At 35.7% G+C, this 15,492-nt stretch overlaps 1 protein-coding gene across 1 annotated transcript in view; it reads left to right on the forward strand.

Annotated features, from left to right (window-relative positions):
* LOC135086500 (glutamate receptor 1-like) overlaps positions 1-2,406 on the forward strand; it is a 69,430-nt gene extending 67,024 nt beyond the window's left edge. The window contains exons 17-18 of the mRNA XM_063981221.1: positions 283-549; positions 2,057-2,406. Coding sequence (XP_063837291.1) covers positions 283-549; positions 2,057-2,122 — 333 coding nt within the window. The 3' untranslated portion in view covers positions 2,123-2,406. The remainder of the gene's footprint in view (positions 1-282; positions 550-2,056) is intronic.
* Positions 2,407-15,492: the final 13,086 nt, after the last annotated feature.

Here is a 15,492-nt window from a genome sequence, read left to right on the forward strand (position 1 = left end):
GCTCATTTCTACACCACGCTGTATACACTAGAAAAAGTAGTTCTTTACGAAGTTCCCTTTGGAGAGTTGTCATGATGACATTGATTTGCTTCCCGAAAGAAAAATTACTACAGTACATACAGTTTTTCTGAGAATGATACTGTCATAGGGACTTGTTGTCAAGGTTTCCGCTATCAGTTATACTCGTACCTACATTATAAAGTACCTATTTGCCAATGTGAAATTTCATAGAACCAAAAGTGTCTTGACGTAAATGTAACAAATCTTGCAATTTTTTTCTAGGAGGCTTCAATTACGGAGATGACATTGGGCCAAGTCGCGGGCATATTCTACGTGCTAGTGGGTGGATTGGCTCTAGCGTTGACTGTGGCTCTGCTAGAGTTTTGTCAGCATGGTCGAGCTGAAGCGGCGCGAGCTAACGTTCCGTTGCGCGCCGCGTTACGCGCTAAGGCAAGGATGGCTTCGCGAACCGATCGCAAGACTCCAATACAACGCACACCGCAGAGAGACCATGATCGCCTCGGATGGAATGGCGCTGCTTTTGCTGGGGTCAGTATAACATAAGCATGAAATTAGCTAGCTTATAAAAAAAAAGAAAATTACACAAATCAAAATATAACTTCGTAGCAAATTATACGCCAATTTATAACTCTTACAACAACTTGTTAAAACTGGCACAAACTATTATTATTAAGTATGCAAAAAGATGAGAATTTATTTTCTGTATTCATCAACGTTTACCTTCTACTTATTTGTTATTTTTTCAACTGTTTGTAACAAAAAAAAAATAGTTTTTTTTTGTTTTTGAAGCTATATCTTGTTGAAGTTGAAGATCTAATTCATTGTTTTAAATTTTATGTTTAGTCTAATGACTTTCTGCTCGGGAGAAACGTATTGGGCCACTTTCAGCGCAAGGTGTAATAATACATAGGACGTAAGTTACTGGTTTTTCTCATGTTTGGCTCGTGTGTGTGAACCCGGTTATTCCTGATGGAATGTTTTTTTAACCTCAAAAAGGAGATGGAAGAAATAGGTCCAAAGATAAATGTTTAATAAGTAGCTCATCTTTATGCACGCTCCCTCAATTCCCAGTAGTAGGACTATTTTTGCCCATAATATTTTGGGACTACTTACTAGCATTTTTCCTTGAAAAATGTAGATTAGTCCTGGAAAATGTAGAACTGATCTAAATATAATATCTGAGTTGTACATTATCCTTAGAATAAACGATTATTAGAAAATCTGATCTGATTCTGATTATAAGAAAAAATATAATTTGTCTTTAATTGATATTGGTTTGATTCTGCCACTGATTTTTTTTAGTTTAATAATTTATTGGGAGAAGTTTCATGTCTCATGAAAGACTATTTGAAATAAAACCTCCATTCCCTAAGCAAAAAATTGTTATACTTATCCAAGCAATGGGAATTATAAAAGGTTAATAAATACTGTGTATTTGAGCAAGAAAAGATGAAGCTAAAAATTGCACACATAGTTTTATTTATGCATAGCTTCGTTTTATTATTTCTTCTATCTCCTTTTCATTTATTTCCATGATAATACAAATTGTGACGTTACCAGTAATTCCGAAATCCGCCTAACATCACTATGTATTGTGATAAGTATGTCTAATAATAATTATTCATATAGTATTTGATTGAATCCGTTTTTTTTTAATCTGCATCATTTGCTTGAGATATTTGATTGACGACACAATCATAGTACTGATGATTATTGAATAACAGGTATTTTACATTTACAATATTCCTACTGAATACGCATATTATTTAAGAGAGATTGTGATCTATCTGACAAAAATCATTATGGTAACAGTTTTTCTCTATTAACAGATACTTTTTTATGCTCAAGTCTTACACATGAAGATTTTAGAATTATAAACAAACAGATCTCATTATGTCAATAACAATATGGTTAGTATTAGTAGAGTAAGGTACCCAGGGATGAAGCAGTCCGATTTGTCAGTCAACCTTCTAACTTTCTACTCATTGTTATCAATGAAAACTACAAGTAAAATGGGTCTATCATTATCTTCCAGTACTTCACTGCCGGCACTCAGATCGCCCAAGAAGACACGGTCCACGCCAATTTTACCCACGTCTGATCCGCGGAGAAGGGCGGCGGCGTCAACGTGCGCCGGACGTCCATCACCAAGCAACCCAACAACGTAGATCTGTACCAACTTTAATACTTATTTGTTTGTTTCAAGGTCCAGATTACAGTAGCAAGAAACATCTGAAAGGCGTATGATCTGACATGTTTTGCCACTTGGATGAAATAAATACAAAACTGAAAATATCACGACATAAATGAACCATTGGAATTGAAATTCACACGAGAAGTTGTGTTACCAATTTAAGAGAGATGCCACTTGGGCGTTAACGTTGCGATGCGTTGCAGTGCCGCTACGGTGCCGCTCCGTAGTTCTACATTCTACATAATATAAATTTGGCATGTGATGGATGGGATTTGGAATTCAAATGCTTCGAGAATACCTACATCATAGTCCAGTCTATAACTACATTGCGTGATACCTTCAGCTGAGTGACAAGACACGGTCAGATCATACACCGGTTCGTATCCAGATAACAAAAAAATCGCTCCATTGCGCATTGCCACACCGAATAGTCAGAAAGCGGCCATTCTTTAAAGTAGGATGTAAGGAAGAAGTTGGGAAAAACATGTAGGTACCTACGTGAACTTTGTTTTTAAAAATTTCTAAAGTGCGATTTAGGTAAATATGTTGCTATGAATGGATTCCGAGTTTTGCCAACATATCCCTCACACCCTTCTTTTCTTAAAAATACCATCCGATAGTCAGTGCCCTTAGACAATGTAAAGCCTGCCTTACTCGTACATAAACTCTTGAGGTCACCAAGGTCAACAAATCATTACATAATAAAGTACAATATCACTTAACAAAATTATCAAATGTGATAGGTTGATGGTACATTTATCAAGGAATGATGAATAGTTAACATGGACTTGATAAAATGCTTCATCATTGTCTAAAGGCACTGGTATTGTCGCTGCACTCAAAGAAAACAATCCGCTGACCATATTATTATGGAATCAATCAATAAAAATAATTATACTTTAGAATCAACAAGCGTCGACTGTGTAAATCACATCCTTACTTTAAGGCCCAGAACAGACGGTGAAACGCAACTGCAACGAAACTGCAACTTCTAGTCACTTTTGAGTTGCATCTAAGTTTCTGCCATAGCGTCCGTTGAGAGACCACACATGACGCAACCAGTTTGAAACTTTCAGTTTCAGTTTCATTCATAAGAATCATCAGAAAGTTGCAGTTTCGTTGCAGTTGCGTTTCACTGTCTGTTCTGGGCCTAACTGTTGATTTATTAATGTGCCAAAATTTGTCGTATAAACAAATGACAAGCGGAAAAACGAGAGTGCCGCGACTAATTTAAATCTGACGGCAAACACAGATGTGTTACTGGAGAAGAAAATTGAAAAACGAGTCGGATGTTTATTTATAATTTCGAAAATTAGGTATAGTGTTGGCCAAAAATAATTGCCCTTAGGTTAGATTTTTAGGGCCTCTGCTCAAACTCGCGCGGTTCCCTTAATACCTACTAATTTTCGATATAGAAATGCGCGCGGGCGCCCGCGCAAGTTTTAGCGGAGGCTCTTAGTAGATAATGAGATTAATATTAAAACAAAGTATTAGTGCCCTTGCAGTGATGGGCACAAATATTAACTGTTTTAAATCTTTGAATCTTCTTAGGCCAAAATTAACACTTTCACTACCAGGATTAATACATTAATAATATCTACATGTAACCAAGTCTCGCTTGGTTACCATTAGGTAATATTCACTAGCACATCAGTTGTCAAAGTGGAAATTGAATACAGAGATCTCACTGATAAAACCACAGAAAGTGACCTATCTGAAGCCTTTATCAAAAATCTTGTATGAATTATTTGAAATTCGTATGCGAATTGTTACTGAAGTTACAAGAATAATGCCCGTTTTCACCATTAATCTCTAATTTTTAAGTGACCCCTATTGTAACACATAACAGGAATTTTGTTTTCATAAGAGTCACTTAAAAATAAGAATTGCTTGTGAAAACGAGCATAAGCCTCCTGACAAAATTAAAATTACTAATATTGAGTCACGCACGTGGTAGTGAAAATGTTAATTAGTTTCGAGTGTGTAAGCACTTGTCTATGTCTTATTTTTTATTCTGTAGTAGGCATCTTATAGGTAGGCACTATAATTCCGTTAAGGGTTTACGTTTTAAAGTATTATGCACAAATAGTGGTAAAAATTTTTCACGGTTTTGTACCTACTATCTATATCTTATCTGTAGTTATGTTTAGAAACGATTAATTATTGGTTAAATATATCATGCTATCTGAAATTTTATTGCAATATTTAATATAAGCATGTTATTATTGTTCGCAAATGACATAAATTATTGAATAATCAAAGTTTTTACGTGATGTGATGTATGTATGTTCAAATCGCTAGGCTAGTATAAAAACGAATCGATCGCAATATTATGCATTCGCCATTTTGTACCTCATGTAGTTTTAAATATCATAGCTTATTGAGAGATAGTTACGCTAGTTCTACATTATATAGTGCAATGTTAACCGTGTTTAATTTATTACCAGAATAAAATGTATGGATATGTTAAAGTTTTCATCATGAGGATCTAAATAGGATTCGGGTATTGGTTTTAGATCTTTGTTCCATTTTGTTATGCTGAAATGACGCTCTAAAATTGATTTAAATTCACTCATAGATTGCAGACTGTTTGGTTCTATATCCATGATAATACAAATTACAGGCTTGATTCTAATCTTCTGTACTTATTCGTGTTAATTACGAATACGTTCTCTTTAGTTGGATGAAATAAGAACGTTATTTATTTTACTGGTAGAGTATAAATAACTATTTAGTGTGTACCTATAACTAACTCGAATAATGAACAATGACAAAAATTAGATTTTCGTATTGGTAAATCAATTGTATTATAGTTCGTTTCATCCTCGAAGACGCGCGGGGTCGAGGGAAGCGCGGGGTGCGGGAAGCATGATCCGACCAATCCGAGCGTCATTGTTGGCATTGGCATGTCCGTGAGTGCGCACGCAAACTACAATCAGAGTAAATACAAATGAGTAGGGCATCTTCATAGAAACGCACCGAGCGCGGTTCGTATGTGAGCGCGCCAATATACCTACGTATGCGGCGCGCACGCACACACTGACAAAATTCGGCGCAACCACGACAGGCTCACCGCTAATCCCCGCTAAATTACGCATACGTGTTGGCGCGCTCATATACGAACCGAGCCCGTGCGTTTCTATGAAGATGATCTACTCATTTGTATTTACCTGCTACAATACACCCCGTGCTTACCTCGACCCCGGGCGTCTTCGTGAATGAAACGAACTGAACTGTAACAAAATGGAACAGAGCCTTTAAGCGATAAAAATAGGTCGTGTCTTGAATTTTCAGATTATTTTGGACCAGTTTTGTAAATCATCGAGACTCACGCCCGTATTCACAAACAATACTATGAGGTCTCACTCGCGCGCACTGCGCGTGGACACACAAGGTCACACACGAACCAATCACAGAGCTCTATTCAACGCTGTGCGTTCGATTTGCTGCTTCACTTAAGCAAGCATCGTTTGTGAATAGGGGTGTCAGACGACGGTACGCGCCGCGACAAAGACAAGGGACCCCTAATTTTTAAATGACCCCTATGAAAACAAAATTCCTGTTATGTGTTACCATATAGGGGTCACTAAAAAATTAGGGATTGATGGTGAAAACTATACTTAGAAAATTATACTTAGGTGTCCGACTCGCTCGCAAACTGATGCTTAAAGGATTTGCCACACTGGATGTGTTCTTTGATTTGCGTCAGATTAAAGTGAACGCAGCCCGCATCATTTATCAACGACATTGTCGGTCTCTATTCATTTTGTAATGATGCTGTCTGACCGTGCTGGCGCGAGCAAGGAACGCAAATCGCACCGATGATTGATTGCCTTGTCACGACCCTTGACAGATTGTTTGGCCATACCGCTGACAGCTTGACCTGACCGCTGAACGCATCCTGTGTGGAAAATCCTTAAACATTGCATAAGTCAAAGTATAAACGGTCGCGGCATCTTGGTATTCTGTCTCGGTCGCTTGTCTTTTTCGAGACGCAAACCGCCACCTTCAAGGTTAGCCAATGATTGAATTGATTTATTAACAATGTAATCATAAATAAAAAAAAAGCTAATGTGACAGTATTTATTTATAATATGTACTAGTATTTAGGGAATCGAATCCAAGGAAATCATAATGATAAGTACTTAGTACGTATTTACAATTCTAGTCAATAGTATAGGTATAGTTAGTCGCTTGCTAGAAAAGTGATATTTAGTTGTTGACTAACAGTTTTCATATACCTACAAAAGGAGGTTATTGTTAACGGTTACTGATGTTACCTATCTGTCAATACTATCAGAGCAGAATACTTAGTGTGTTTTCCGTAAAGTTCTTTAAAATTACGACTTAGTTATAGCGAATTTATGCGAAAATCAACTCTACTTCAATCGCATTAAGATACCTTTGTGACTCTATCACTGCTGTGTCGCATCCGCTTTGAATTTTGTAAATTACTTAATGAATTTTGTTAGTTTTCACAAGGCGTCAATGGTTTCCCCATACTGGGTGGTTAAGTGCTGTTAAACTTAGGGTTAAACATCTACTAGTAGCGTAAAGCAAATAAACTCATTTCTAGTCATCTAGGTAATGTACCGCTTAATCAGTTGATAAAAGGCAGGTTTTCTGTTTCAAAGCTAAACACGCCGAGTCGTTTCGTAATTTATGCAACACTTCAAATTTCAATTCGCTAGCTAGGGTGTACCTACGCTGACTTGTGGGTTACTAACGCCAGTACACCTTTAGTCAAAAAAAAAAGCCCTCGTTCATAAAACCACACTTCAAAGTAGCTTATAAATTACCTTTTTGCAGCCTATTTTCGCTGGTAATATTCAGTTAGTTTGATGACAGATGTAACCGTGGTCGATAATTACTCATTGAGAACAGAGACAGAATTAAAATACGTAAATTATCTTAATACATAGCAGCAGTCATACGATGAAAAGAAATACCAATATAGGTTACACAATAAAGCAACGCCGTCCATTAAAATCACCCTCTAGTCTGACAGGAAAACTACTGGAAATTCTTAGATTCCTGATTTTGAAAATAAATAGATCCAGATTTTTTGTAAACTGATCTTAAAACACGCATATTACATATTCCCAAAAAACCTTATAGGGGATTTTAATGGACAGAGGAATTTTATTATATCAGGTTTAATTAATACACATGTAGTCTTCCGATGGCAACGCGCACACAAATCCAATAATTAATTTATAAGCAATAATGTACCGATACAGATTATAATTATATTAATGTACACAGATACAGTTAATTGATAATTATTTATTATTTCCAAATAAAAACTAAGCTGAAAGATTCAAATTTTAACAACAACAACAATCAACGTCCATACTATGCAACGTTAAAAACGTTAAAAACGTAACATCAAAGAAATAATTTGTAAATAAATTATTATAACACCTAATGCTGAACGAAACAGTCACAAAATATTTTTCATTTGAATATTTATTACATACATTTGTAAGCATTTGTCAGTTTAATTTGGGTGCCCACTTAAAAAAAGTAAACCAAATAAATGATACATAAAAGTAGTACTAACTGCGTATATTGAGTGCAAGAGAGCTACATATTTTCACGTCAAGAATTATTCTTGTACGTAAAACTCATTTTTTGTCTGTCACAACAGATCACAACTATATATGTCAGTTTTTATTTGGAAATAACAAAGAACAATTGCAATAGGAAAACATAGTCGTATTTTAATTTTAAGGTTACATTTTTCAGGTTTTATAGTAACATATTTACACATCCGTTTGAAGTACCTAAATATTTAGTACTATTTAAGATCACACTTGCCTTGATTACCAGTAATACAGCAACACCAAAACCGTTATAGCTTTAAGACATAAATTGTTATTATATTAGCTGAATAAAATATGTTACAATTATTATAAGAATATGTTAAATAAAAGTAACTATTGTAAACAAAGGAGAAAGAAAGGCGATAGACACTTAAATTATTTCCTGAATCCATATAATATCAGTAATGAAAAATACTACTAATGAGAATCACCTATTTTCTAAATTTTAATATCAACACTTATAAAATTATGGCTTGTAAAACAATCTTTACAACAATATATTTTTTTGAATGACAACTGAATTAAATTTTATTTTCTAAATGATGCTTGTTACTGATAATGCAATAATTAAAAAGTCACATAACATAGGTTATTTTAGAATCTGTGTCACCATCTCCAACCAGTTACCATTAAACATGAATAAAATATGGTAGATTTTTTGTTTAAAATGTCTGTTGTAACAAGTTTCGAAATAATGAAACTGATTTCTGGGTTATTCTATTATTGTGTAATAAAACAAACATACCTGATGTGGCGGTGTACCACACGGTATTTGGCATAAGCCTTCTCCCAGTACTTGCTCGATGTGCAAACTCTATGCTAAGATTTACAAAGTAGATTAGTTGGCACTTTGGCAGTTCTTAAATTAAAATATAGAAAATGATTTTTCTGTATTGTTGTATATTGAAAAAGGTCAGAATGAAATAGCTCAAGTAAATAAAAAAATAAATGATAACTAAAAAGGTTAAGTTAAAATTGTGTTGTTGACATTGGTTACTTTTATAATTCAATTCTATTTATAAATTAAACTTAGAGAGAATTACTCATCTTCTTATCTTCATCACTGTTTTACTTACTACTATCAGCTTTAAAAATAACTCTTTCATATTTATTACTTTACTAAGGAGAAAGTTCATCACCAAGCAGTTAAATTATAACAGGCGAATTATAAGTAAACTTTTTACTTTTAATTATGATGAAAATTTTACCAAACATTGTTTGCAAATAAATCGAATTATTTAATTTAATTGTCTGTGGGTGAACTTAGATCTAATTAATGTAAGCTAATTAGATGTAACTCATTATCGTACTTGCTATTAAATTGGCTGCCATTGAGTTAAATACATATCCTTGTAATTGGTTTATACTCATTTTAGTAACGTTTAGTCAAATCTTTATTAAATATTGTACGGTACGTACGTGTTGTGATTATTTTTTAACCTCACATTACCCTATATTCAAGATCCGTTCCTGCACCAAAATGGGTAAGTACTCGTACACAAATTATACACAACAAAGGAAATGCATGCAGCTCGATCTTTCACTGATTCTTTTACCTGAAAAAGATTGGCTAGAAAATCTATCTACACTTCGAACATCATTGCGTACTAAGGCATGGGTTGTTCCAAAGACAATATCCTAATACCTAATTAAAAACTCTACGTTGTAAACACCACGCACTAATTTTTTAGCCAGGTTTCTAATAAATTATCGTAGAAACTCACTTATAAAGACGTAAATTGTAACTAATTTCTTCCAAAACATCAAGAGCCAAGTCACATTTTTACATTGAACCACTGATTGTTGACGCCTATGAGTTCTTTAGTGATTCTTGTGTGTACTTTACGCGGATAGAGCCATAAAATTAATCTAGATGCTGACAGAATGTAATCCCAGATCTCCTTTAGACACATTGTTGTAGCCTTGTTTATGACTCAGTTACAGTACCAACACACAGACTACAAACTTCAATAATTGACATGTTAACGAGAATGAACTGCATTCATATTTTCAGTGTGGCACCTACTGTTATCCATAGATTCAATAGCTCGTGCGTCCATTCTGTTCCGTCAATATCGCCTGTTTTGACAAGCACTAGTTGCGCACCACTGAAGTGCATTCACACGATGCAACCAACTTGTACAAGTTGCTTTCATAATAAAATTACTTACTTACATTGTCTACGGATAGGTACTTTATAATATTTTGGCTCAATTCTAGCAAAGTCGTAGGATAACATTCCCATAAGTAATTTGGGTGCTTTTTTCCATCATAAGTTGAAACTTGCAGTTACTTGGAAACCCAAGTTTCTAACATGCTAATTCTTACGTTTTACATAATATTATTATTACTTGCACCTAAACTATTGTGAATTTTTAAGTTAACACAGTTAGCATACAATTTGCCAGATCTAAAAAGAATAAATTTACGACAACTTAAGGGGAGACAGTGGCAGATAATGCCACATTATAGTTCTGCACGTTGCTTAATACTGGACAAAGATGTATTTTTTTATGTGACAGGAGGCAAACGAGCAGACGGATCACCTGATGGTAAGTGATTACCGTCGCCCATAGACACCCGCAGTCCCAGGGGCGTTACAAGTGCGTTGCCGGCCTTTAAGGTGAAGATACGCTCTCTTCTTGAAAGCTTGCAGGTCGTATCCGTCCGGAAACACCGCAGACGACAGTCCATTCCACAGTATAACAATACTGTGCTCTGTACGAAATGAATAGCGTTCTCTGTTGAGACTCATTGCTGTTTTAACTACTTCCTTTTTAACACGCTTTTATTAGCTCGTCGTGTATATAACCATGCAATAGAATCTAAGAATCTGAAGAATCTAACTCTTGTATCATCATTACACTTGGCAATTGTTTTATGTAGATAGATGACGCAATATGGAAGGTGGCCATAGTAACTCCTAAACGAAACGGCGGAATCGCATCGAGTTTGGGTTAATTGATTTTTTCTTGAAAGCACTTTTTTATTTATTTAAGGCAACATACAGTCATGTCCAATTATTAATAGTACTATGGTAAAGATGAATATGACTAAAGACCAAATTAGTGCATATAATTTAAGCTATTACAATATTAGTAACAAATGAGCCACTCTTATGACTAAGAATTAACAGTTAACACCAACCTAAAACCTGGTGCAGACAATAGCATATCGAGCCAACCACTATGGAATGGAATCTTATGTAGTTGTAATACATAGGTACTTTAGTGCCAAATGATGTCCAGGATCCTGCCTTTTAGTCATAATTAAAAGCGTTTTTAGTTTTTTAAACTATAATTTTTTTGTTAAACATAACAAGGCAGGTATTTGACAACAAAGGCACCTGATGTTTAGTAAGATGCAGTCTAGGGTGGTACATATACCTTGCCGTGTTACAACCAGTATCACGTGGATGCTGTTGTAGGTATCTAAATCATTTCAACCATTTAACTTTTACTGTATTTTGAATATCGGAGAAAAACCTGACTCGACATTCCTTTAATTGCCATCGGAACAGAAAACATTAAGCTATGGGTATGTGGGCAAAATGAAATACCTACTAACAGGTTAGAAAGAAAAAATATTTATTTGGTACCAAAAACAAATAAGTTTAGTACAACATTTGTCTAAAATAGCTTAATTAAAAACCAATCGTACTCTTGTAAAGTTACCCGCAAGTAACCTATAACCATTAGCTAGTGTATCCTTAACAACTGAAAATGATATTCAAATTATAATTTAAACAAAATAATTTAGAGATAACGGTTGACAAGAGGTTTTATAAGATATAAAATAAGTTATGTAGTTATTACGGCTTTGAGGTGCATACACGACCACTCGCTGCTGTAAAGAAGCGCAAGTAAAACGCGTGATGTAAATGCACTTCCGGTTGCAGCTTCCAGTGACAGAAATTTATTACCCTTCGACGGGCGAGGCTCAGAATAAATTTACTTGATATTTGATAAATAATATTAGTTCAAATTTACAATAACTTATTATGAACTCCAGTTTTAAAATATTTTATGATAAAACAGTGTGTTATAAAAAATATTGGTAGGTAATCCATAAGGACTTTTTTTTATGTATGCGCACGCAGTGTCCCGGGCCAGTTTGCGTCTGGTTAATGACGTAATGCATATAAAATGCATCATAAAAGCAATTTGATTCATTATTTGCAGCTACCGTTGACGGCGAATATGGAGAATATGACTCGGGTAAGTTTGGTGTTTGTTTCGAGCCTTTTTGGCTGAAAATCTTTCTTTTACCATATCAATGGTATGCTGAGATATTTTCCTAAGACTGAAGTCTTTCATCTTTTGTATACCCTATGTTTGTTTCCTGTATTTGTTTGAATGTTTCTCTGACTATCTCTTTACCTACTTTTTTTCTCATTTGCGATAAGCAAAGAGAATTTATCAGTTTTCTTCTATACCTTTGTGTACCTACGTATATAGAATGAATGTTTTCCTTCTGGCATGATTGTAATTGATTCCTATATTTTTATGTGTCATTATTAATATCTGTTCATATTGATGTGCTATGTGCTTGTGCATAAAAGGTTAAGAAAATCAATATTACATGCGCAAATGCGCCAAACTGTACGCCTTTAGCGCCATCTATTGGATCGTAATGGTCCCTATGGTTTCGAAAACGCCTCCTAACGGCATCCTCTAGAACTTACTCCGCAATATTCAGGAAGGATGGTTCTCGCTGAAAACGGAGCTCGATTGTTGGACGTTGCCCAAGAAAACTTTCCGCAATTTTCCGCTAGATGGCTCTGCAAGTCTTTCAGTCCGAGCAAATTTCTAGTTGAATTTTGGCATGCTTTGGTGGGAGGGAGGATGGGGCGGACTACCAAGATGTATTGTGTTGAGTAGGTTTACAAAATACTCGAATTCTTTAGTAGGTACCTACTCAGCACTCACGTACTCACTCATGTAAGAAACTTATCATGACTTTCGTGGATATGATCACATGAAGATTAAGATCTTGAATCCAGTACGGTGTTAGCATTTAATAGCGTTAGCTGTACATATTAAACATATTTTTCTATAAGTTGATAGGTACTTACATAGATAATTATCGGTATTAGCACATTGTAACACCTATATTACTATTATGGAAGCATTTAAATTATTCAGTATTGAGTAGATATATTTTATAATAATATAATTTAAAATGCCGGGTGTTGCAAAAATGTCTATGGTGATAAATAAATGTCTGGAGACATTATAAGTATAGGTCTTGCAAATCACGAAGGCGAGTGAACCTTACTTGTGTGTGTAAGTACGTGTTTTTTTTTAATCTCCGGCTGAATTTGAAAGATTAATTATATTAATAATCATGCACATTCAATAGTGTGATGTCTGTCAAAACTTTTAATAAAATAATAATATTCAGAACAAAATCATGAACGAAGATGACACCATTTGTACCATCATTAAAGGCATTGCAAAATCTCAGGCAACGATCTAAACAAGAAGCTTATTTCGGTACATTTTTAGGCTGTTGGTAATTTGAAATATTTATCAAAATCATTCTAGACCTGTCCTGTGTTTTATGAGGTTACCAATTTAGGTGACCTGATAGAACACAGGATGATAAGCAAGGATAAATTTTAAGACGCTTCAGAGAAGAGCGCGACCGCGCCTTTTTAAATTTTTAATTTTTTTTTTTATGCATAACAAGGAAGGTATTTGACCACAATCGCACCTGATGTTAAGTGGGATGCGGTCTAGGATGGTACATATCTGCCCTGTAAGTGCCTATTCACTCTCGCGTTGAAAAGGCCCGGATTATAGTTTTCGGGAAAGACAGAAGGGAAAGGTTGGTGTGCGAATACCCCCATTTTGGCTAGAAAAACCAGCAATTTGGTTCGCTCAGATCGAAGGTAAATTTTATTTCTCATATCTGGAATTACATCAGATGCAACCAAATTTTATTATGTAATTGGCCAACTCGACCAGCAGTACGCAGGGGAGCTTGAGGACATAATAACCAACCCACCGACCACCGGAAAATTTGAAAAGATGAAGACAGAGCTCATCAAGAGGCTTTCGGCGTCCTTGGGGACAAAAAGGTGAAGCAGCGCCTTATCCATGAAGAGCTGGACGACCCATCACAGTTCCTGCGGCACCTGCAAAATCTGGCCGGCCCCGACGTCCCTGAGGAGTTCATGCGGACAATCTGGACTGGCCGACTGCTCAGCACTACTCAGACCATCTTCGCGTCACAGCCCTCGACGTCACTCGAGGCCCTGGCTGATCTCGCCAATCGGATCCCATGCTATAATGTCTTCAGCCACTGCAGCCAGCAGCAGTAACAGTACACTGGATACCCTTAGTGCAACAGGTCGCTGCGCTAACGAAACAAGTGCAAGCCCTCACTAACGCTCAAGACCACTCGTGCTCCAGGCCCACAGCTAGAAAAGCGTTCCGCTCCCCCGACCGCTCCCGCTCCAACAGATCCACGCAACGCACGGGGATAAAACGAATATGTGTTAAACCGTGCGACTACAAGGCGGGAAACGCGTCGGGCGGACGGTAATGGCGGCTGACGCCCACCCTAGCTCCGGTCGTGCTGCGAATGGTACCGCGATATCAACATACGGTTTTGTACATTTTGATTTGGATTTAGGCTCACCCATGGTCTTTCCTTGGCGTTTGGTCGTAGCGGACAAATTCCAATTTAGGGTATCTAAAATACTGATTATGGCGCACTGAAATAAATGGATAGGCACCAAGAAAGCTTTTGATGAAGTAGTTTGCGATGATTCGGTAGCATTACTTGGAGCAATCATTAAAGCTTTTACTGACTTTGAATCTACCAAGGATTATAAAATTACATATTGCTTTGATGTCCTAATGAAAAAAGAAAAACAAATCATTGCCTTATTCGCTTGGACACATCGCATTTTGTAAAAACACTTTATAAATACCAATGTTTCAAATACGTTGACGAAAGGGTTAAGAAATTTAATATAAAATATATTTGCAAAATTAAAGAGTCTTCATCGTCCGGCGAAATCAAATTGATAATGGAAAATCTTATTGTTATTGCACTTAATAGATACACAGGAAAAGATTCTAACGGCCATCCTACGATACGTAACCAAAGCTTACCGGAGTTGCTACAGACAGACACAGATAATACAAATAGAGAAGACGAAGATGATGATGAGATCATGGTGAATGAGGAAGCGAATAATATTATTAACGACTTACTCAACTCAGAAGAAATTAAAAATGTTACCTCAGACTTTATGAAAGAATTACCATGAGGGTTGACAAAGTTTTAATGAATTGCAATTACCTATCTGAGATAAAAACTATATTACTTTCCTAATTTTATTAATACCTTCAAGGAGCTAATGCTAATTTGGTCAAAATGTGACATACAGAAAATGTGACATCAACTAGTTCAGACGTGGAAAGTCATTTCAAAAATATGTATTAAAACACTTTTAAGAATTCCCAACGACAGACTACGGGTGAACGAATTCCGGATGAATATAATCTGGGGATATAAAGAAAAAATTCAGTGATGATATTAGTGAACAGAAAACAAAAGCTACTGAAAAAGCTAAAGTTGAGTCTTTTTGCAAATTGTCATGTCTGATGAACCCATCATTTTAGAATCTAGAGAACTGGCGACGCCTGAATTTAGGAA

The sequence above is a fragment of the Ostrinia nubilalis genome, chromosome Z (genome assembly GCF_963855985.1).
Source record: "Ostrinia nubilalis chromosome Z, ilOstNubi1.1, whole genome shotgun sequence".
NCBI classification, from domain to species: domain Eukaryota; kingdom Metazoa; phylum Arthropoda; class Insecta; order Lepidoptera; family Crambidae; genus Ostrinia; species Ostrinia nubilalis.